The 24613-nt window shown below is 32.2% G+C and overlaps 1 protein-coding gene across 1 annotated transcript in view; it reads left to right on the forward strand.

Annotated features, from left to right (window-relative positions):
- The window catches only part of LOC115881099, a 71658-nt gene that overhangs the window by 14333 nt on the left and 32712 nt on the right, over positions 1 to 24613 (forward strand). Inside the window, exon 2 of the mRNA XM_030898474.1 lies at positions 11090 to 11239. Coding sequence (XP_030754334.1) covers positions 11090 to 11239 — 150 coding nt within the window. The remainder of the gene's footprint in view (positions 1 to 11089; positions 11240 to 24613) is intronic.

The following is a 24613-nucleotide window of genomic DNA, read 5'->3' on the forward strand; positions in this document are numbered from 1 at the left end:
ACTTGTTGTTATGGAGGCTTTTACATATAGTAAGAAATTTGTTGGGCACTCCAAACTTTTGCATAATTGCCCAAAGTGCATCTCTGTTCGTGAGGTCGATGAATGCAACATAAAGTTTACTCTGCTGTTCCTTTACTTTTTCCTGTAGTTGGCGGACGGATAATATGGAATCAACGGTACCGTGGTTGGTGGTGCGAAAGCCCGTTTGCGATTCTGGGAGGATTTTTTCTATATGTGGATGAAGGCGGTTTGACATCTTTTTTGCGAGAACTTTTCCTCCGATAACCAGTATAGTGAAATTCCTCGGTAGTTTCCGCAATCTGATGCACTTCCTTCTTCCTTTGTTCTTAAATATATTCACTTTCGCGTTGCAAACGTCCTGAGATACCTCTCCGCTTTCCCATATGACATCGAACAGAGCCTTAAGATGACCAATAAGTTCTTTACTTGCACACTTATAGATTTCCGCTGGAATCGCGTCGCAACCAGCCGATTTGTTGTTTTTTAGTTGTTTTATGGAGGCATTTATTTCCTGTTCCATTATTGGGATATCTAATACATCGATGCTGTTTATACTGAGGTATTGTGTTTAGTGCTTGCATGTTGGGAATGTTGTCTTGGTTAAGGATATGGCTGTAATGCTCTTTCCAGCGATTTCTGATTGGCTCTTCCTCTTTTAGAAGTTCACCGTTTTGTGCCTTGATTGGGCAGCTTACGGTCTTAGTTGGGCCGTATACTTCTTTTACAGACTCGAAGAATTTACGATAGTCGTGATGCGCGGCGTACTCTTGAATCTGATTTGCTTTTTGTGACCACCAGTTATCTTTAATGTGTACTACCCATCGGTGACCTATGCATGCAAAACCTGGACACTTAAAACGAATATCATAAGGAAACTGCTGCAGAACGAAATATGCTGGGAATAACCAAGAAGGACCGCAAAATGATAGAGTGGATACGAAAAAACACCCAAGTATGCCATCCACAGAGTCAAATTTCTCAAGTCGCAATGGGCAGGACACCTCGCAAGACGGACAGACATCAGATGGACCACAAAAATTACAGCATGGTACCTAAGAGGAATCAAGAGACCTAGAAAAGACCAATCTTGAAATGGGACCATGGTATTAGGAAATTAGCAAGGATAACTTGGGTCCGTATAGCCAATATAATAGACAACAATGGGCCCAACATACAAAGCGTATCTAAATATGTGAGGGAGGCTACACCATAATTTCTTTCTATTTTTTTTTTTAATAATAATTCACTAATCATTCTCTAATGTTTAGCACTCTTGAGAAATAAAAAAAAATGCAGTAAAAAATCATAGTCCGGGCCAGTTTTAAGTATCTTATCCTAGGATATGAAATCTGCTACATAATTGTAGCCCTTGTCCTAAAATCATGATAAATGTCCGTATTTTATTTTCGAATGGTACATTTTTACATTAAATTAATGGGGGATCAAGAGAAGGAAAGAAAAGGTAAGACCTGCTTTGCTCAGGTAGAAAAAGATTTTAATTTCAGATATTTTTCGATCTTTTTTTAGTCGAACCTTTGTACAATTCCGAAAATATTTCTGGCTCTAAGTTTTATGTTTTTTTTTTCAAATTTTAATGAGGACTGGTTTAAATGTTAAGAGTTGGTAATAATGAAATACTAATAATAATTAGATAAGTACAGTACGGTGGACGCTAACTGATCTCGAAGCCATTAATATAATCATAAGTGTTAAATTAATAACATAAGGATGCATCACTCTAGATCGGTCACTGAAAGAGTAACATTGCCAAGATACGAAGGAGGTAGAAGAATAATGGACGTAGTACGCATATGGGGCCAAAATCAAATTGATACAGATATCCACAAATCAATAATTGCAGCAGATACTAACTTTACACCATTAAACCTTAGGAAGCGTGTATACAGTACGTCTGCTGGATCTGTGTCTATGAAAGGAATGCGGACAAAAAACATTTAAATAAACAGCAATATATTTTATACGTCGACTTGACGAGTACGTCACCGCAAATCGCTCCGCCCACTCAGTTTATTGGCCACTTGCAAATTTGTCGAATTTTTATTGATGGGATGCGTCGTCTCATTTTTTACGAAAACCCTCGAGAGAATATCGTTTCCCCTCCCACGGATACCCCGTAGCTACAGAACGGACAGACGTACTGTACTCGGAAGCGTGTAACTGCTCTAACTAATGAAGAGAAGTCAAACCAATGGGCAGCTACAAAAGTGTTACACGGAAAATTCCATCGATTCCTAAATGACTCATGTATCGATTACAAGAATCAGTGGCTTGGCTGGTATCTGGAAATCTGTTTCTTGAAAGAGGGGGGTTTGTTATTGATATTGATCACATACTATCGTCATGCTCAAATTTAGCACCAAATAATAGTCTCAGATTGTTACGCTCATTGTACTTTTAATCAAGACCTAATTTTTACGTATATTTATGAATAGGAGAATTCACTTTTTACAGGGTGCCTATCAAAAATCTGCCGCAATTAGGGCTTGCCGCGTTTCAAAGTTTTTTCTACGAATCCGGCAACAGTTCGTCGGACATCTTTAGCTCCTATAATAAAAAACTTAGGAATTGTGTATAAGTGCCAAACTGAATTACATACTAGGAAGTATTTCAGGAAAATATTTCAACTTCTACAGGGTGGCTCAAAAAAATATGTGTGGATCGGGATGATTTTTTTTAAATGGAACATAAAAATACCTCTGTGTTAGCCTCTCATTATCCCTTTATATTATTCCATTTTTGGCTTCCTTTCCACTTTACATAATCCTAAGATATTATTAAATCTGTTTTGATAGTTTCAGAGATATTATAAATAAATAAAGAAGTGATTTCAGCTTTTTTTTAAAAAATTATTAAAAATACAAGAAATGTTCTGAAATCAAAAGTATATTAGGTACTAGTGTATACCCGCGACTTTGTTCGCGTCGAATTAATCATTTGTAATGGTGATGATAAAGCAAAGCAAGAATTTCCATTAACATACAAACTGGGTAAAATTTTCTCACATTTATGTCAGCATGACAAAAAACAATATGGCGATATTATTATATAACTTGTTAATATTTGAGGGGTAGTTTCATCTCGTTGGAATTTGACTTTCGAAAAATCCATTTGTTAGAAATAAGCTTTTTACGTCAAGCAGTTTAAGCAGAATCGTGGACTTTTGAAATATAAAACTTTTTGAAATATAAAATCATTTTTTTCTTAAATAGAACACCTTGTATATTTTTGCTTTGCCAGATGGAGAATTAAAAAATCAAAAGGAGTATTTTGATTTTCAAAAAATCAAAATAACTCCATTAGCAATTTCAGAAATGTTCGTGTTTTCGTATGTAAAAAAGGCAAGTAATTCTAACCGATTTTATTCGTTTCAAATTTGATTAAAAATAGCTCAATTCCGTGGCAAACGAGGTGGATGAGCTTTTGTGTTTTCCGAAAGGGAATCCGATATAAAACTCGTAACTGTAGAAGCGGAAACATTATTGTATTTCCAAAAACAACATGTGCGGCAGAACAACTGTCGCTTAATATAGGCGAAATAGGGCTTATGTTTAAAATACTTGAATGGGGTTTACAAAATGTGGAGAATTATAAAATGTTATATAATATTATAGATTTTTCGTTATTTTATACCTATCGTATATTTATATAATTTAAAGAGTATAGACTAAAGATTTTTTATTGAAAAAGTTTATAAATACAACAGTTATACAACAGATACTTTGGATCAAAATAGGAGAAAGTCACCTATACTTTATATTCCTTTAGAGCTTATTCAACCATTTCCAATTATGGTGTAGCCTCCCTCACATATTTAGATACTCTCTATGTAGTTGGGCCCATTGTTGTCTATTGTTGGCTATGTGGGCCCAAGCTATCTCTGTTAATAATATCATGGTCCCAGCTCAAGTTTGGTCTTCTTTTAGGCCTCTTAATTTCTCGTGGATGACAAGTGATTACTTCAAAATATTGTGAAAAAAACTGTATAAAACTGAAAAAATGTAATCGAGTTATTTTATTTAATAAAAACGGTATGTGTTAATATAAAACAAACAAGAACAAGACACTACATACCAAAAAATATAAAAGAACTTTTTTTATTACTTTTTCAAGCTTTATGAAACTACCCGCATTTTATGATTATATTTATCAATATAACTTATGTACAAATACAAATTTGTAATATTCCACAGGAATAAATAAAACAACATAGGTAAATAAAACAAACTATTTTATTAATAATAACACCTACCAAATTTTATACCTTAAAGGTTGATTAATTAACTTTAATCTTAATTTTTTTAAACCAGTACCTTTTGACATTCTTTTTCTGCAGTACTAAAATCCATTATTTACCTATCGTGTGATGTCGATATTTTACAGCTACTCCAGTTTTTAGTATGTGTTTAGTTTGATCCTTCTACCATATACGAGATGGCACTTATCTACGACGAAATGGTAGGTATACAAACTTTAACGATGACAACTTCATTGGTGTATAAGACTTTCTGCCTGGGCAGCGAGTATCAACCATAAACTGTGCTCTGGGTCTACAGTTAATTTTCACTCGATTTTTCCTCCATTTGACTTCAAAAGACACAAAACACACGTAATAATACGAATCAAAATGCATCATCTTCCAAAACGCAGGGTATTTAACAAAAGTTGACACAAAATTATAACCTATAATTTGGCAAGACTTTGTCAAGCGTCAAAAATGACAAAAATCTAAAGGCGAGTTCATACGCATCGGCGTCCGTTTATTGTTCATCTTTCCGTCAAACCAATAAAATTAAAAGACGATCTGTCATTTTTTAAATAAACCAATAAAACTGGTTAAAACAACAAGACACGACGCATGACGGATTTATATTTAAACCCATCCATAGATAACTTAAAAATTATTAGAAACTTTTTTTAGTAAAATAAATAGATTGGTATGGGACGTCATCTGCTTTTCTTCTGTCATCGTCTGTCGAAATCTTACCTGAGAAAAAAAACAGAGTATACTTTATATTCCTTTAGAGCTTATTCAACCATTTCCAATTATGGTGTAGCCTCCCTCACATATTTAGATACTCTCTATGTAGTTGGGCCCATTGTTGTCTATTGTTGGCTATGTGGGCCCAAGCTATCTCTGTTAATAATATCATGATCCCAGCTCAGGTTTGGTCTTCTTTTAGGCCTCTTAATTTCTCGTGGGTAACATGCTGTAATTTTTGTGGTCCATTTGTTCTCCGTCCTTCTTGCAAGGTATCCTGCCCATCACCACTCACTGGGGGGATTTGATTCTGTGGATGACACTGTGGATCCACTCTATTCTCTTACGGTCTTCCTTGGTTATTCCCCGCATATTTCATTCCATTGAGCGTTGTCCTACCTGCAGTTTCCTTATAATGTCCGTTTTAAGTGTCCAGGTTTCGCATATATTTTGTTTATTGGTCGAATGTTTTCTTCTTTAGATAAAGTGGTATTCTAGATTTGAATATGATTGAGTTTCTTCCATTAGTACTCCATGCCAACTTAATTATTCTGTTGATTTCTGCTAGTAGAGATCCCGAGCTGTATGTTAATTGTCCCAAATACATATATTATATCCTTTATATTGTATATACTGTCTCCTACTTCTTTAATATCCGGCTTATAATTTATAATTACACTGGCCATCAGACTCCTTGTGGTATATTCAGTAAGTTCAAGAAGACCACAGAATAGTTATTACTTCTTCTTTGACAAGACGTCCAGTAATACCAAAGATCTTTTTCAAGAAAAAATCTTAATATATCAGAGATTCTTTGTATTTCTGCTCTAATATTTCGATGACTGTTTGTAAGTGATTTTGAATGGCTTGAGGGAATGTAATTGAAGATGTGTATTTTTTTCTCAAACTAGATAATATTTCCTTACATTCCACATAGTTAAACATCCCCTTTCTTCTAAAAAGACCACTAAATAATTTATTTTGTTATTTTCAATGTTGTTGTCTAAACAGTAACTCTGTATGGTTGCTCAATTTGTAAATCTTACGGTAGAGCAGTAAGTATATAGTAAATGCTGCAAATCAATTTTGGAGGTGCAGCATTTGGTATATAGGGATGTTTACACAGATGCTGGTTTGAGCTAAAAACTAACCTGCAAACTGAACTGACAGTAGTTAGTAGCCGTAAAAGGAGATAATAAATTAATTCAGTTAATAATATCACCCGAATGATTAAACCTAAAGCATAGGTAACAACTTAGATCCTCTTAAAGCAAAATTGAAACAAAATGTATAAAAAAATGTCGACATTGACAGTGAATTATAAAGAAAGGCATACGGTGCACTTTTTACGCGTGGAGAAAGGCTGACGAAAGGAAAAGAACGAGAAAAAAAGAAATAAAAAAGAAGAGGCCTCCAACGAAGAGACGGCGACTGTATCGCCGTGACGATGGCACGTGTGCCTGCCGGTGGCACGTGCCTAAGTGGCAACCCTTTGCTTTCTTTTTCGCTGATGCGTCGATACGTCTGTCCTCCTGTCTGCGTTTCAGACGATGATGATCCGGCTGAAACGACTCAATTGAAAGTAGCATTGGACTTGGCTCTTCATTTTCTCATTTCTTTAAAATAAAAAACAAACATAACATAAATAAACATAACATATGTAATAATTAAAGATAGTCATACAGAAAGTTTGGGCTTTTTGGTTTTACCTTAGTAAGTAATTGTTATCTGGTAGTAATTGTTAATTTTGAAGTTTAACTTGGATATAATGTCATTTTAACAGAACGTCAACGGTTTTTGTAGACGTATCTGTTTTAAAAAAACTAAAGTGTTCTCGAATAGTTGAATTTAAATAGTTTTTTTCTTTATTCTTCTTCCGACGACGGAAAGAGATAAACTTTCCGAAACGTTAAGCATTTTTTTTGTTCGTTAGGCAAATTTGTATATCTTTAAAGCTAACTTCTGACAAGTAGTTTCCGCTTGGGATTAACGCAGAAGTGTTTATATAAAATAAATATTTTATATTGTAGATTTTCTTGCAGTAGCGAAAAACCCATATAGGATTTTTTTGGGGAGATGAATCCCCCACATCACATAGGTATAGACATTTTTTAAAGTATCATTTACTATCACAAATATACAGTTTTGGACTTAACATAGTTTGCTACTACGGTACAGATATCGATTAAAACGTCGAAAAAATCATCGATATTTCTAGACATCCCTAAGTCATTCCGCTTTCAAAATCTACCGAAAGCCAAACCGGTCGCAAAAAGTCTTTGTAAAAAAATAATCGGCGTTAGGTAACGATCGAATTTAAATTGTTTTATGGCCCAAAATCGTTTAAAAATTTACATTTCGCCGCGCACAGTTCCCGAAAATTCTCTAATTAAAATTCAAAGGTTTATTACTGATTATACCTCTATGATGAAATTATTTTAATGTTCCAGACGTTCGTGTCGGTCGGAATAACGTTTTTTTAACCTCGACTTCATCGAAAACTTATTACGTTTAATGCTAGACTGGCCGTATCTATGATTATAGTAAAAGGCTTATAATCATGCAAAATTGATCAGTCTGTTTATCGCCAATATTTTATCCGTTCTTTCTTGGCATTTTTTCTGTTTTCGAATTTATATAAAATTAGGTTTGTCTTATACGGATCACATAGTATAAACATATTTTTTAATTTTATGAATGAAAGTTCATATTGCTAAGACTGTATAGAAAGAGCACAAAGGTCCTAAATACCCTCTCAAGAATAATCTATACTAATATATAAAATCCTTAAGTGATTAATCACGATCCTGCTCAAACCACTCAACGTAAGAAGCTCAATTTGGGCATACAGGTTGATTCTAGGGTGTAGACGTTCGATAAGAACGGATTTTTCGAAATTTCAGTTCTAAGGGGGTGAAACCACCCCTTAAATATTGCAATATTTTTTATTTAAAAAACGGTCAAGTTTCCGAAAAAAAGCTTAAACACGTATATTTTATTTTGTTTTTTACATATTTTAAGATTTTTTAAAAATGTATACAGGGTGTTTCGAAAAATCTGGCCATTGATTAATCACGATATTGCTTAAAGCGCTTGACGTAAAAAGCTCAATTTTGGCATACAGGTTGATATTAGGGTGTAGAGGTTCGATAAGAAAGGATTTTTCGAAACTCGAATTCTAAGGGGGTGAAACCACCACTCAAATATTAGAATATTTTTTATTTAAAAACCTGTGAGTTTTTCGGAAAAACTCTTAAACAGGTATATTTTATGTTGTTGCTTTACATATTTTAAAATTTTTTAAAAATTTATACAGGATGTTCCATAAAATATGACCATTGAGTAATCACGATTCTGCTGAAACTGCTTGACGTTTAAAGCTGATGTTTGGTAAACGGATTGACTGTGGGGTGTTCGATAAGGAGAGGTTCGATAAGGAGAGGTTTCTCGAATCTCAAATTCCAAGAGGGTGAAAACGCCCCTCAAACATTACAATATTTGTTATTTAAAAAACAGTTAGTCTTTCGGGAAAACGCTTGTACACGCATAATTAATTTCATTTTTTTCATATTTTGAATTTTTTTTAAAAATCATACAGGGTGTTCCAAAAAGTTGGGTAGGTAATTGATTAACCACGATTCTGCTTAAACTGCTGACGTAAAAAGCTTATTTTTGGCAAACGGATTTTTCGAAAGTCAAATTCCAACGAGATGAAACTACCCCTCAAATATTACCAAGGTATATAATAATATCGCCATATTGTTTTTTTCTCATGCTGACATAAATGTGAGAAAATTTTATCCAGTTTGTATGTTAATGGAAATTCTTGCTTTGCTTTATCATCACCATTACAAATGATTAATTCCACGCGAACGAAGTCGCGGGTACAAGCTAGTAATATGATAAAATAATTAACTTAAAAAATTTTATTTTTAAAATTTTTCTTTTTCAACAAAAAGTTTACCCATTTTTAGTGACTGGTTAAAATAAATAAAAAACTGTGCAAACAAAAGTTTCTTCCTAAATAACCTAAAATTATTAAAAATTATTCCACCCGTTTGATTCCTGTTTTTTAATCGCCTAAAATATCGTTTCCAAATGGTTGGGCAATTGGCGTGTATCGAATTAGCCGCCATCATTTGACCGACATTTTCGGCCGCTCAAAAACAAAGCCCGGCCTTGAATACGATCGTACCCGGGTCGTACCTGCACCACCGGCCCACTAATTCGGCAAAAAATATGTTAATGGTCGGTAGAGAGACCGACCGACCCTTCCGAGCAAGAATTATTTTACTGGTTCATATTTCCGAGAAGAATCCGCTTCATCTTTGTTAGAAGCGATAGATAAATTTCGTTTAAGGTCGATTTAATCGAAATACTTCCACTTTTTCTTTTTCACTTTGTTGCTTTGTCTGTCCGTAAAAATAATGGAATATATTTTAACGAGTCCCTACTCCGGTAAAAAAATGGGGTTTAAAATATTTTATTACAATTAGGGATGTAATCGATATATCGATGTTTCAATAGTACGATATCGATATCCCACTATTACATGTATGTAGATGTAGATTGTATGGAAGGGGGGTAGTTAAATTTAAGTAAAAGATGCCTATACCTATGTGGCGGATTCATCTTTCCAAAAATTCCTATATGGGTATATCGCCACTGCAAGAAAATCTACAAAATAAAATAGTTGTTTTTTGTAAACACTTCTGCTTTAATCCAAACGGAAACTGCTTGTCAGAAGTTAGGTTTACAGATATACAAATTTGCCTAACGATCAAAAAATGCTGAACGTTTTGGAAAGTTTATCTCTTTCCGTCGTCGGAAGCAAAAAATACGAAGAATAAAGAAAAACTATTTAATATATTTAAATTCAACTATTCGAGAACACTTTAGTTTTTTAAAACAGATACGTCTACAAAAACCGTTACGTTCTGTTAAAATGACATACATCAACTTAAACTTCAAAATTAACAATCACTACCTGATAACAGTTAGGTAAAACCAAAAAGCCCCAAACTTTCTGTATGATTATTTTTAACTTTTACGTATGTTATTTATTTAAGTTAAAATGTTCTTTATAATCAAAGAAGCGATTGCCATACATTACTAACATCTACAGATGCATGAGCAATACATTTATTTTTATTAGATTGTATTAAAAAAGCCTCTTTTATTTTTCATTTAGAGGCAATTTAGGGCTTCTTTCATTATAATTTTGACGCTGGCGTTATTAAAATTTATTCTGTGCCCTGTGTTCCATGAATGCTGACAAATCTTAGATTTGTGAAAATCTCCCTTATTAGCATTAACAGAGATTCCTCCGTTAATGGTAGCCTTAGATCTAGTAAAGGGTTTTCTCGATCTATATAGCTTGATATTAATCAAGCTGTAGATCAAGAAAGAATAACTACCTTTATTCATTCGATACGAATAAGACCTCGAACTGTTTTGTTGCGAGAGGTCGACATACACGCTATTAAAATTATTATAAAATTATTATAAAATTATTGTTTTTGTCAATAAAAAAATCTATGAAATCAATATTTTACTTAAAAATGTATAGCTGTGTTAACTATAATATTCTTTGGTGTAGCTCATAAAAAATAGAGATAATGGACTAATTCAAAAAAATAAATATTAGGAATACATATAAAAGTACAGGAAAGTGTTTTTTTTTCAAAGTGCCCGTCATTTTTTCCACGGGATGTTTTGAATTTATTGCAAAAAACAACGTTTTGATTTACCCCGGTATACCCACCTAACTGAAAAATATAAGCCATTAAAGTAATAAAAGGATAATGCCAATAAATTTATCTTCACACTGATACCATAATCATAAAAATCGGATTACAAATTGAAAAGTTATGAAACATCAAACTTCGTCAAATTTTTAGGGCGGCGGATTTTGATATTTTTTTAGTTGTTTTTATTTTCTAAAGGAATAAATTCAAGTGGCTCCAGTAATCCGGGCGCGTCGATAATCCGGATGATTGCCGGAACGATATGCACCCGGGCGCTACTAAAGTTATACTGTATTTATTGACAGTTAATTGTTTTTTTCAGAGTTTCTCTTTAACCGGAGAAGAGGACAGGTTGGCTGTTGGAGGGGCGCAGGCGTCAACTTCCGCCGCGACCGGAAAAGGAAAGTGCCGCACAAGGAAATCCGGGGCTTCCGGTAGTCTCAGTGACAGCTCGTCCAGTGTCAAGAGACAGGTAGGTTAAAGGCAGTAGAATAATCGAAAATGGCTTCATTGCTACGCTATATTATGCTTTCCGATTAGATTGGCAAAGGTGTATTATTATAAGTTTGTTTACTTTATTGTTAACATGTTCTTTTCAATTTTAAACACCGCGACCTCTGTGGCATAGTGTGCCCCCTTTCCATGTCTGCGCCAAGCTATCCCTATCCCTCTTCTATCCCTATAACCTCTCCTCTCTCCTATCCGTGTACCCTCTCCTATCCGTGTACCCTCTCCTCTATCCGTCTCCTATCCCTGCATCGTTAAAAATGCATTTAGAAAATGTATTTTCTACGAAAACTTGAAGAGATAGGGTTAAAAATGTATGATAAAATTTGATAGACAATTAAATAGTGCATATCATTCACGTAAAATACGCAGGGTGTTCTATTTAAATTAAACAAGTTTTTGCCGTTTAAAGCTAATAATTATTTAATATAAATGTTTAGATACTCTGTATATATAAGGTAGTATTATTTTTATTATTGCAGCACAAAATTAAGTAAAATGAAGCATTAAAATTGTTCCTGCATTTTCACAAAATCGTAAATATTTCAAAAAGGGTTAGATTAAAGTGTGGTAAATCTTAATCAAATTTACCTTTATTTTAATCGTAGAAACTAAAAATGTAATAATATACAGGTTTTTACATTTAAAAAAATACAACTATGATATTTTTTCTTTATTTGGGACACTCTGTATCTTTTGAAAATAATATGTTAATTCAGTCATTTGTAATAACCCTGTATGTATATGGTCATTTTATAGTATGGTTTTGTCTACTTATATTATTTTTCAGAGATGTCTACTAATTTTTCTGCAGTCCTTATTAAAAAAATGCTTAAAATCGTTCTCTATCCATTGTAGTTGAGCGCTGTCATGTTCATATTGACTATTGAGGTAGAACTTTTCAAAACGCCCCCGTATATACTCCTAAGATTCCAGTTATTCATGGTGTTTTGATTTTTAGCTATACCTATTTATTTTACTACAAAATTTTTGAAAGAATAAATTACATGATTCCTATAAACCCAAATGTCTCACATCAAAAAGAAGAAAACAAATTCATCCTAAAAAAATCATCAATTTTTTGAACTCTTTGCAGTTTTTTTTAGATTTGTTTATTTGTATTCAAAACACGTCGCTTTGCGAACTGATCTAAGTGAGATCCATTTATTCTGTACTCCCTCTAATGCGAGCAATTAAACGAGGCAAAACGATGATTTGGATCAATTCGATCTTCAAAAGAATATATTCGTTTAACAATCAGTTAACCCAGTGAACTAATTGAAGTCTCAGAGAAACGTTAAAATTTTGAGAATAATTATAAAATTAATCGGTGTAGAAGTGTTTATTGTTTGTTTGTTTATTTGTTTATTTCGAAGTACAATGAATATAAGTGCTAGTTTTGTGTCAATAAAGAACAGAATTGTTAGTGCTGAATTAACTACCATAGAAATTGAGTTGGATGATTTGGTAAGTGAATCTTTGGATTAAATGATTTATTTTTAAGTTATTCTTCTGAAATAACTGACTGCCAACGGAATGTACAGGGTTGTCTGAACTGTACTCTGGACAGGCAACATATTCTGCGGATAAAAAGATGTAAAAATATGATGATAAAAGAGTTTCTGTTGAACTTTTGGCACAGAAACTTTCAAATTTATGATCTCAGTCTAATAACTATTTAGTCAACATGTTTAATTTATGTCAATGATGACAGGTATTGATAATTTCGATTCCAAATATCTCGAAAACCAATATTCGTAGCGATTTTTACCAAGAGACATTTTTTACGTAAAAAACGTCGTAAATGTATATTTTTTTACTCAGTAGTTTTATACAGGTACGGAGGAAAAGTTATTACTTTACAAACCAGTTAAGAAGTATGTAGGTGGCGCTCTATACTAGTAGGAGTCATATTGACATCACAATCAAATTTCTCATGTCAAAGAACTCCCAGACACCAATTTTCATCCAAACGTTGACGTTACAGCAGAAATTATTTAGAAAAAATCGAAATAAAAATGAACTTTGTATATCCGAAACTAAGCATTTTAGGACAGACGTTTATACGAACTTTTTTACTTATTTTTATCTGCAGAATATGCTGCCGAAGTTTCCGGAATACAGTTCGGACCACCCTGTATATTCTTTTGTAATGTCATAACCTTTTCTGTTATCCAACTCTCTTAAATAATACTACTAGCTATTTATTTCTAAAATTTGAGACCAGAAAAACTTTTATTTATGGATTTTTATGGGAAAATAAAAATGGTATTTTATATTTTTACCCGAAATTATTCAAAATTATATTTAAAGCAAATAGTAAAAATAGTATTTTCTATGCACTATTTCCAGCACTTTACCTTCAAATCTTCAACCATATTTGCTTTGGTCGCAGTCCCAGAAACCTATTTTAGGGTCTGTGTTATTTCTGAAAACAGGATATTGCCGAAAACGACATGTGCGAAATAGATCGAATGTCACTGCCGATGCCGGTAATAACGTCGAAGTAAAGATGCAAAATTAGCTATTAGACCATTAGAATTTCTTGACGTTAATAGGTCTGAAAGGCAATATTTCTTTTTACAAACGGTATAAGGATGCGGTACGATTTGTATAAATTGAAAGGATATGTAACTGGAAGATTTTCTGGAGTAACATGACAAAGAAATTTATGTTCTGTACAGAAAATTCAGGAATTGAAAGAGTGATAAAAAAAGTGATTTTTATGTCCTGTACTACCATAATGATAACAATCGATGATGAAAAATGGGAATGACAATCGATGATAATTTTGGCGAGGTCAAGCCCTAGACGTCATTACTTGGTCCGTACTCCTTTTTTTACTGCCAGTTGGCCATAAAAATGTTTCTATATTGAGTAAAAATTATTTTTAAATGGTGTAGTTTAAAATTCGAGAAAGAATAAGTTTTTGGAAAAAGATTTTTGTGTCTGGAAACGTTTTTTTAACGTTTATGTAAATTTTTGAACAAGTTTTTATGTCAATTTTTGATCTCGCCAAAATTATCGTGGATGGAGGAATGACAATCCTCAACTGTCTTTGGCGCCGTTTTTTTCGATCATACTGTATTATAAATAATATTCCTGTAAGAGATAATGTGTTGGAGAAAGATATATTATGAGCCATATACAGGGTGTCCCAGAAATAAGTGCAAATATTTTAACGGGTGGTAGATCTCGATAAAAGAAACATATTTTCTCTTTATCGTTTTTCAAAAAAGTCCAAAATAACGGAGTCATTTTACTTTAAAAATTTCCAAAAAAATGATGTTTTGCTAAAATTTTGAGAACCACTGGATATTTTCTGGATTTTCTTTCTTGTAAATTTAATCTAATACCTACGTTGCCATATTATCAAGAAATTATGTTTTTTAACTAAAAACTAAAAAAAATTAAAAAAAAATTTTCAAAAAATTTCAAAATTTTTTTTTCGCGAAAAAACCCTCATAGGCGTGTGTCTGGGGTTGAACTATACTACCAGTTAAAATATTTGCACTTATTGTATATATACAGGGTGATACAGATTTTACTAGAATAACTTCAGGTATCTCTCGATAGAACTAACCGAAATAACGATAGTTTGTATAATTAACCATACTCCAAAAACGCTTCCGGTTGGAGTAAAATGGCGCTAAAATTTGAATTATTTTTCTTATGGCATGCTGCTAATTAAGTAACATTTTTCAAACGCAGCTGAGCAATGTCCGGAATTTTGTGGAATATCTCGAAAACTAAGCGACATATCAAAAAAATTTAAGAACAAAACAAGTTAGTAAAAAGACGGAAAGTATCAGAAAAAAATACAAATTTATCCAGTGGCGTGCGACAAAAAATTTCGACAAGGTTCCGTGCACTTGACACTCACAAAAACAACACCCTGTATAGCAATTAATCCAATTTTTTTCACACATATCAGCCACGTTGCCCTTAGTATTTAATCAAACACTTGCGTATTTAGGTCCTCTGGCTTACGAGTAATAAAATAAAAACCGAAAAATAATTCAAATTTTAGCGCCATTTTACTCCAAATGGAAGCGTTTTTGAAGTATGGTTTATAATACAAAATATCATTATTTCGATTAGTTCTATCGAGAGAGATACCTGCAGTTATTCTAGTAAAATCTGAATCACCCTGTATGTATGGCTGAATTTGATTATATTTGTGTAGATTTCAAATTGTATGAAAAGGGGAAGTTAAGCTAGGGTTGCCAACTTTCTGAGGTTTTTATTGAGGAGATAGTGTCCTGTCAAAAACGTCGTGACAATCCGAAGACTGTTCTTACTTAAATCAAGGAAAATCTTTAATTTTCCTACGGTCGTAGTCCTGAGAAATGTCTTCGTGTGTCTTTTAGATCGCTGGAGAATTCTTATTCTAGGGTACGGATGGACTCTTCCACGTTCTTTAGTTCCGCTTTAAGCTGGTTTCCACTAGGGAAGCTGAACCATTCTGGTCCAGTTAATGGAATGTTCGCTCCTTTTCTAGCTAGATCGTTTGCTTTTTACTACCTTCTATTCCTTAGTTTGTGCCTTAGTGGTCTGGCCCCTAAGTGGTCGCTTTTAATGTTGCTTGACTATCGGATAAGATGGTTATTTCTTATTTTCGATAGTTCATATCTAAGATAAGTTGTAAGCATCTTTTTAGAGCGTAGATTTCTGCTTGAGGGATACTGGGGTTGGGTGCCTATTGATTCGGAGTATTTAGTGTTCGACCCAAATACTTCTATACCTGTTCAATATACCATTATACCATACGTGTTTATAAAATAACCAACTATTTTTTTTAAAACAAACAAATGTTCTGAAGTTCAAATGTTCATTCATTCCAGTGATACTATTCCAATTCATAGTGTTTTTATTTTTTTATAATTTTATCAACATTTATTTTTACTCGTATAGTTTTAAAAGACACAACACATAAAAGAGAAAACTTTTTCATAATTATTAAAATAAAGTAATTTCCTGCAAATAATGACGATTTTAGATATAAATTCATCTCAATCAAACATACAATCGGATAAATTCGAAACTATATCATCAAGAAATATTACAGATGAAGCAGATAAATAGAACTCCTAACAAAGAAAAAAACTGAAATGCCAACATTCCTTTGCCTGTAGTAATACTTAATTTAAATTGTTTGTAATTGTATATCTACGTATAGCCCAGAGCGACCGAATATGTATCTGAAATAAAATCTTTTAAGAGCGTCCGCATAATAAAACAACATTAGAGCGGGCTAAGTACCAAATCTTGTTCCGACGACCGGTTTTATTTGGGTACCTAGGTACTCGGCCGCCGCTTCTTGGTTATATTGCAGTGATGTGAGAAAGGCATTTCTCGCTTTCGGTATGTCGTTAAATCGGGCAACGGTATTAAACAGGAGACAGAGGTTCAATTAAGACGACGGCTTTGGTTGATTTTGGAAGAAATAAAATCTATACTAATATATAAAATCCTTTAGTGACTGACTCACTGATTAATCACGATCCTGCTCAAACCACTCAACGTAAGAAGCTCAATTTTGGCATACAGGTTGATTCTAGGGTGTAGAGGTTCGATAAGAAGGGAGTTTTCGAAATTTCTGTTCCAAGGGGGTGAAACCACCCCTCAAATATTACAATATTTTTTATTTAAAAAACGGTCAAGTTTCCGGAAAAACGCTTAAACACGTATATTTTATTATGTTTTTTTACATATTTTATGATTTTTTAAAAATGTATACAGGGTGTTTCGAAAAATCTGGTCATTGATTAATCACGATCCTGCTTAAAGCGCTTGACGTAAAAAACTGATTTTTGGAAAAAAGATTTACTTTAGGGTGTAGAGGTTCGATAAGAAGGGGTTTTTCGAAACTCGAATTCTAAGGGGGTGAAACCACCCCTCAAATATTAGAATATTTTTTATTTAAAAACCGGTGAGTTTGTCGGAAAAACTCTCAAACACGTATATTTTATTTTGTTGTTTTACATATTTTAAGATTTTTTAAAAATTAGTTCAATATAGTAATATACAGGGTGTTTCATAAAATATGACCATTCACGATTCTGCTTAAACTGCTTGACGTTTAAAGCTGATTTTTGGCAAACGTATTGACTGTCGGGTATAGAGGTTCGATAAGGAGGGGTTTCTCGAATCTTAGACCTTTTTTGAAGACCGTTCAATTTCCAACACGCTGATTTGTTACAACTTTACCAGAATGTTTTTTTCATTATTGTGAACGATATTTTCAGCAAACATTTCCGGACCTGTTGAGTTAGGTCGGGGAGTGCCTCAGGGCTCAATCTTGGGGCCTCTTATGTTTTGTATTTATACTTCGCAAATAACAAATGTAGTCCGGTATTCCCATACACACGCTTATGCTGATGATACGCAGATATATGCGTCTTTTGCTAAGACTGATTTTGGCCTTGCTCTTAATAAAATTAATTTAGACTTACATAACATATATCTTGAATCCATTAAATATGACTTAATATTAAACCCTCAAAAAACAAAGGTGATGTTGTTTGCAGGCGGAAATCATTATCAGGATCTCCTCGGCGAGGTTAGGTTATCAATTAATGGTGCCATACTGCCTGTGGTCGAACAGGCAAAAAATCTGGGAGTTATAATAGACAGATCCTTTGCCTATAGCAGGCATGTATCGTCCTGCATTCAAAAATCATATGCTGGTTTGAGACAACTGTATCCTCACCGTTATTATCTGAGCCATAAGCTCAATGCTAACTTGTGTAATGCCCTAGTTTTGTCGCATTTTTCTCATTGTGCTCCATTGTATTCGCAAGCCTTAAACACTCATGAAGTGTATCGAATACAAAAAGTGCAGAATACATGTTTGAGATAAATTTTTAATCTAAGAAAATTTGACCATGTTTCGCATAAACTTCGAAAATTGGAGTGGCTCAGTATGAAGAATAGGCATCGTTTGGGCACACTGAGTCTGTATCATTTTATTATTACTACCCAAGAACCAACTTACCTGTTTGAAAAGATTCAACTTAGAGAGAATGCGCATAGTGTTAATATTAGAGCAAAGGACACTCTTACAATTCCCTACCATAAGACCTCTCTCTTTTTTTGAAGGTTCGTTCAGTTATTGTATTGCGAAATTATATAATGAATTACCTTCAAACCTAAAAACTCTAAATATTCATACATTTAAGATGCATACCCGTCGATGGCTTTATGAAAATCAGTAGGTCTTTTCTTTTCTTTATCTAACTGAAACTTTTTTTTCTTTGAAATTGAGTTTTTTTCACTGTTTCTTTTTTATTGATTTGTTTTGCTTATTATTATTATTTTTTTATTGTTCTTTTTCATATGACATATTTTAATCTTTTTTCACCTTTTACTATTTTACTATTCTTTTTTTGTACTTCATTCGGATGCATTCAGAGTTAAATGGAAGAGCAGAAGCATTATGCTTCTGAATTTCGCTCCACTCCAAAATTGAGTTTTTATTTATATATATATATATATATATATATATATATATATATATATATATATATATATATATATATATATATATATATATATATATATATATATTCTGATGGTGTAATTATTTAATTTCTATGATTTCTTACTATTTTAATGTATTAATAATTAACTGTATTTTATTTTACTTTTTTTTTGGAAATAAAGGCATTATTATTATTATTATTATATTTTCAGGGTAACTAAAATAAAAAAAAAATTTTTTGGTGCACCCTAATGATTAGACATTTTGAAAGAAGCAAAAACTTTAATGAAGAATACTCGGCTTTTCTCAAAGTGAATAATAAAAATTGTTTCCTTTTGTAAAGACGATACGAGGACACACTGTATACATAAGCAAATATATCTTCTCACATCGTAAACCATCTTTTAAGGCAGTCGTTTATTTCTCGAAAAATGTAAAAGGCGCACCTGACAAGTCATTCACGCGATATATCTCGGCATATAGGTATTCTCTATTTCAAATGTTAATGCAGTTAAGAGGGCATTCGACTGAAAGGAACGAGCATGACTTTCCATTAAAAGTCCAAATCAGGTAAAATCTACCTCCGCATTGGGCCATTAAAAAAATAACAAATCAAAAATGTCCCTATTGTTGTCGTGAACAGGTATTTGTGCTTCAATAAGCCGAGAACTCTTAACAGCGTCACTCTTCGAAGAGGGTGCTTTTTCATATTTCGTTTTTTTCTCTTTTTCTTTTACGGCTTTATAACTTTATAATACAACATGAGAAAATGATCTAGGCTAGGTAAAATAATTGAGAGTATAAAATAATAGTATATAATAGTATAAAATAATAGTATATTGTTTTTTTATTAGGAGTAAAAATTACACTTTTTGTGGCGAGGCTATACGTTTAACTATTTTTTCAAACATACACAAATAATTTTTTTAAAAATTTCAAACGTTCCTAATAATATAAAAAAAATAAAATACCTTGTATGTAATTATACAGGGTGTCCAAGAAATAAGTGCAAGTATTTTAACTGGTAGTATAGTAGAAAAATACGAATATGGGTTTTTTTTCGCTAATTTTTTTTTTGAAAATTCGAAATTTTTTTAGTTTTTAGTTAAAAATCGTAATTTCTTGATAATATGGCAACATAGGTATTAGATTAAATTTACAAGAAAGAAAAATCCAGGAAAGATCCAGTAGTTCTCAAAATTTTAGCAAAAAAAATTTTTTTTTGGAAATTTTCAAAGTAAAATAACTCCTTTATTTTGGACTTATCTGAAAAATGATAAAGATAAAATATGTTTTTTTTTATCGAAATCTAGTAGCCCTTAAAATACTTGCACTTATTTCTGAGACACCCTGTACATCGAGAAACTATGGTTGCGCTCGTTGAATTTGACACTTTATATCATTTTTAATAATATACAGGGTCCGGCAATAGTGCGTCGGGCATCTCTAGCTCCTAGAATAAAAAACCTGGGAATTTTGTTTAAGTGCAAACCTAAAGTATGTACGAGGATGTATTTCAGGAAAATATTTTAACTTCTATAGGGTGGCTCAAAAAAGTGTAAGTGGATCAGGATTATTTTTTTTAAATGGAACACCCTATATATTGCATTTTTGGCTTCCTTTCATGTCACTTTACATAATCCCAAGACAAGAGTAAATATATTTCGATAATTTCAGAGATATTAATAAATATATAAAATTTATATATTTTTCAGCCTTTCTTAAAAAAATTATTAATAATACCAAGAACTGTCCTGAAATCAAAACTATATTAGATATTTACTTTAGATGGTCTGTACTACTTTGCTATAAATATATATAATAGACTATAAAGTCTACTTTGCTATAAATATGAAAATCGTATATCATACATGATGTTCAAAATTCTACGCCAAACATTGTAAAATATAAAATAATTTTTCTTGTTTTTTTTTTAAATGGAACACCCTGTATATTATTTCTTCAATAGATGGATAATTAAAAAATGAACATTTTTTGTATTTAGAGTATTTCAAAATTTTTAACGGTTTCGAAGATATTCCCGGTGGTGTATTTCATATGGCATTTTCCATAGTAAATTTTTATCAAAGCCACCCAATGATTTTTCTCTCGTATTTTACTATTGAAAGCGCCATATGAACTAGTACCGCGTGTATCCGGAAAACTATTAAAAATTTTGAAATACTTTAAACACAAAAAATGTTCATTTTTTAATTCTCCATCTAATAAAATAATAATATACAGGGTGTTCCATTTAAAAAACGAAGAAAAGTTATTTTATATTTTTGAAAGTTTGGTGCAGAATATTGAACATCTTGTATGATTTACGATTACCATATTTATAGCAAAGTAAGAACAGACCATCTGAAGTAAATACCTAATATAGTTTTCATAACAGGGCTGTTCTTGTATTTTTAATATTTTTTTTAAGAAGGGTTGAAAAATATATATTTTTAATTTAATTTTCAATATCTCTGAAACTATAGAAATAGATTTACTCATATCTTAGAATTATGTAAAGTGATCTGAAAGGAAGCCAAAAATGCAATAATATACAGGGTGTTCCAATTAAAAAAACGAAGAAAAGTTATTTTATATTTTTGAAAGTTTGGTGTAGAATATTGAACATCCTGTATGATTTACGATTACCATTTTTATAGCAAAGTAAGAACAGACCATCTGAAGTAAATACCTAATACAGTTTTCATAACAGGGCTGTTCTTGTATTTTTAATATTTGGGTTGAAAAATATATATTTTTGATTTAATTTTCAATATCTCCGAAACTATCGAAATAGATTTACTCATATCTTAGAATTATGTAAAGTGATCTGAAAGGAAGCCAAAAATGCAATAATATACAGGGTGTTCTATTTAAAAAAAATCATCCAGATCCACTAACACTTTTTTGAGCCATCCTATAGAAGTTAAAATATTTTCCGGAAATACATCCTGGTACATACTTTAGGTTTGCACTTAAACAAAATTCTCAAGTTTTCTATTCTAGGAGCTACAGATGCCCGACGTACTATTGCCGTACCCTGTATTTTCGTATTTTCGTATGTCCTCGTACTTTAATAATTAGGCGTAAAAGTGCTTAACTTTTATGCCTAGGCATTAAAATGACTTTTTTATATTGTCAATCGCGTCGCAAAAATTAATACTATTTTTTAGAACAAGTTTAGATTGAAATGCTCGGCTTGGCGCCAAAACTTATAATTGTTTTGTAGCGCATTACGTTGTAGGGCGCTGCTATATCTGTTGCTAAAGACAACTGCAAACAAGACCAGAAATAATTTTCTCTTGTCAAAGTCAGAATCTTCAAAAATTATTAAATCTTTCAAAATGTAAACCCTCATTGAAAAAATACCGAAAAGTGTTTGAAGCGTCCATTTTCAAAGTAATTAGTGCTATCTTGTGAGTTTAAATTATTTACTACCTGCGACAATTGTGAAAAAGTGGCATTAAAAACTTAAAAAGCTGTGTGAACTGCAAAAACCATCGTGAATCGTGGCATAACGTCGGCGTCGGTTTCCAATGTTTCATTGGTATTTCCACATGTCCTTATATAAAATAAAGTTTCTTATATGCAACACACTGTGTTTTATTTAAAAAATTAAAAGAAAATAATAATAAATTTGAATAAACAATATTTGGCAACATAATTCCGGAAAAGGCCGAACCGCTCCGAAATTATCAAAAGCTTTGGAGAGCGACCGTTGTAAGAATAGCGCCAAATAGTATTTAAATTGTCCTTATGGGCACTTTCCAATCTAAACTTATTTCTTTTATCTGTGATTAATACTTCTGTGACGTTTGAAAACTTTGAATAAGAAGACTAAGGAAGGAGCATATCAAAAATCTTAGGTACACCGCGATGGGCCTAAAATATGGCCGACTTAAATTCCGGTTTATCAGTGTCGTTCTAATTTTATTTAAAAAATGTAAAACTATGATGTAGGGTAGACGTGGGGTAGACTCAATGATATGTTGTTTTATTTTACGTTGTGAATAAATGTTGGTAGTTATTAAAATTGTTATAAAAATATATAATTCTAATAAAAATAGATAAGTTATAATAAGTATTTATTACCACAAACATCCAATACGCTACTGAAGCAGGTAAGTCAAATTAACGTATCTAAATTCTTTGACATCTAATCTTTGACGAGTAATAAATAAAAGCTAAAATGCAAGAAAAATATATAATTTAGTTAATTTAAATGAATTTCATAAATGATCGGTTTACTATACGTATGTATATTATATAGTCACTTACTAGCGAAAAGTTGTTCCATTATTTCACTCAATTTTTGCCGAGATCTACCGCACGCTACACAACCAACTATTTTAGAGTCTTTTTCGATAAATCGCGATAGTGTCACTGTTAATTTAAGTGCCGCCACAATTTCCTTCTAGATTTACCACCTTTATACAACTATCAGTAGTAGAATAAATAATAAATAACATAAAATAAGCTCCGTAAAGACTGACAAATCCACAAAATTTCAAATCAAATTCAAATGTGTCAAATGAATCGTCAAACAGAACTGTCAAGGATCCCCACCCTAGAGTGCTTTTATGGCGCTTTTTCCGCCCACCATGCATGAATACATGGATAGCATTATGCTCCTTCCTTAGTCTTCTTATTCAAAGTTTGAAAAAAAAGGTGGCTTGCTTGGACCTGCGGGTTATAGGTTCGCCATCACTGATCTAGAGAATCGAACAATATCCTAATTACTATATATAATAATTATAATTTATTATAATTAAAACACACCCATTACTTTTAACAGGTATGCAATAGATGCTAATAATAAACAGCACACATGCGATATACCATTTTAGCATTTTATAAAAACCGAACCTCATTTTAGCGGCCTGTTCAAATCGTTTCATTTAAGTCCTTCCGAGAACACTTATCTACAGGAAACAAAAACTTCATATGGGTCAAGTCTGGACCGTACGGTGGGCGTGGCGAGGTAATAATGGGGCTACGCGCTCTAAAATAAGTCCGACATAAAAACAAACTTGCTGTCTTCTATTTCTAGTTGAAGCACACGAGTCTTTTAGAGTTTTTATTTTTTTAATTGGTATTTTGAAAATCATTATTTCATTCTGATAAAAAAGTCATGTTTAATAAATTGTCTTTTTCACTATTTTTACCTTTTTAATTGTTTCTTTGAACAAAAAATCAGAAGAATCTTTATGTAAGTACAGGAGTTCCTCGTTTTGCGCGGAGGTTACGTTTTTTTGGAAACACAGCGTAAATCGAAACCGTGTATACTGAAACAGATATTTCACTACGTTTTTGAGTATTTAGAGGTGGTATATTTCGACCCCAGAAACACCTCTATAATTTTTTTTCGTGAAAAATAAATTGACCGTTTTGTACCTTTGGATTATTTCTTTTTATTTTTTTAAGTTTTCAGTTCAAAAAAAACAAGGTCCTAGTTGGATGTAGAGAGGGAAAATAAAGAAAATGCGTTGGTTTTCAAAATTCAACCAAAAACTTTTAATAAGTAAAATATAAGCTATTTTGACCTTTTTTGGACAACAATTTTGGACAAGCCGATTTTTAGTAATTAAAGAAAAACTGCATACAACAATGCATCATACTGTCTCAGAGCTTTGCCAGAAGCCAGTATCTAACACTGTTTTACAAAGATTACTTCTCCATATCAATCGATACTAAAGATCAGTGGTTTATGGTACAAATTTTTAAGACACTAAAATGAGTATTGATTTTGTTCAAAACGTGTCTTCACTGTGTTTAATGCACTTTATGCCTTTGTTTAATGCACTTCATGCCTTTGACATTTAAATACTTTGTTTTAGTGACGATTTACGCAAATAA

Source organism: Sitophilus oryzae, unplaced genomic scaffold (genome assembly GCF_002938485.1).
Source record: "Sitophilus oryzae breed Bouriz unplaced genomic scaffold, Soryzae_2.0 scaffold_1107_pilon_pilon, whole genome shotgun sequence".
Taxonomy (NCBI): Eukaryota; Metazoa; Arthropoda; class Insecta; order Coleoptera; family Curculionidae; genus Sitophilus; species Sitophilus oryzae.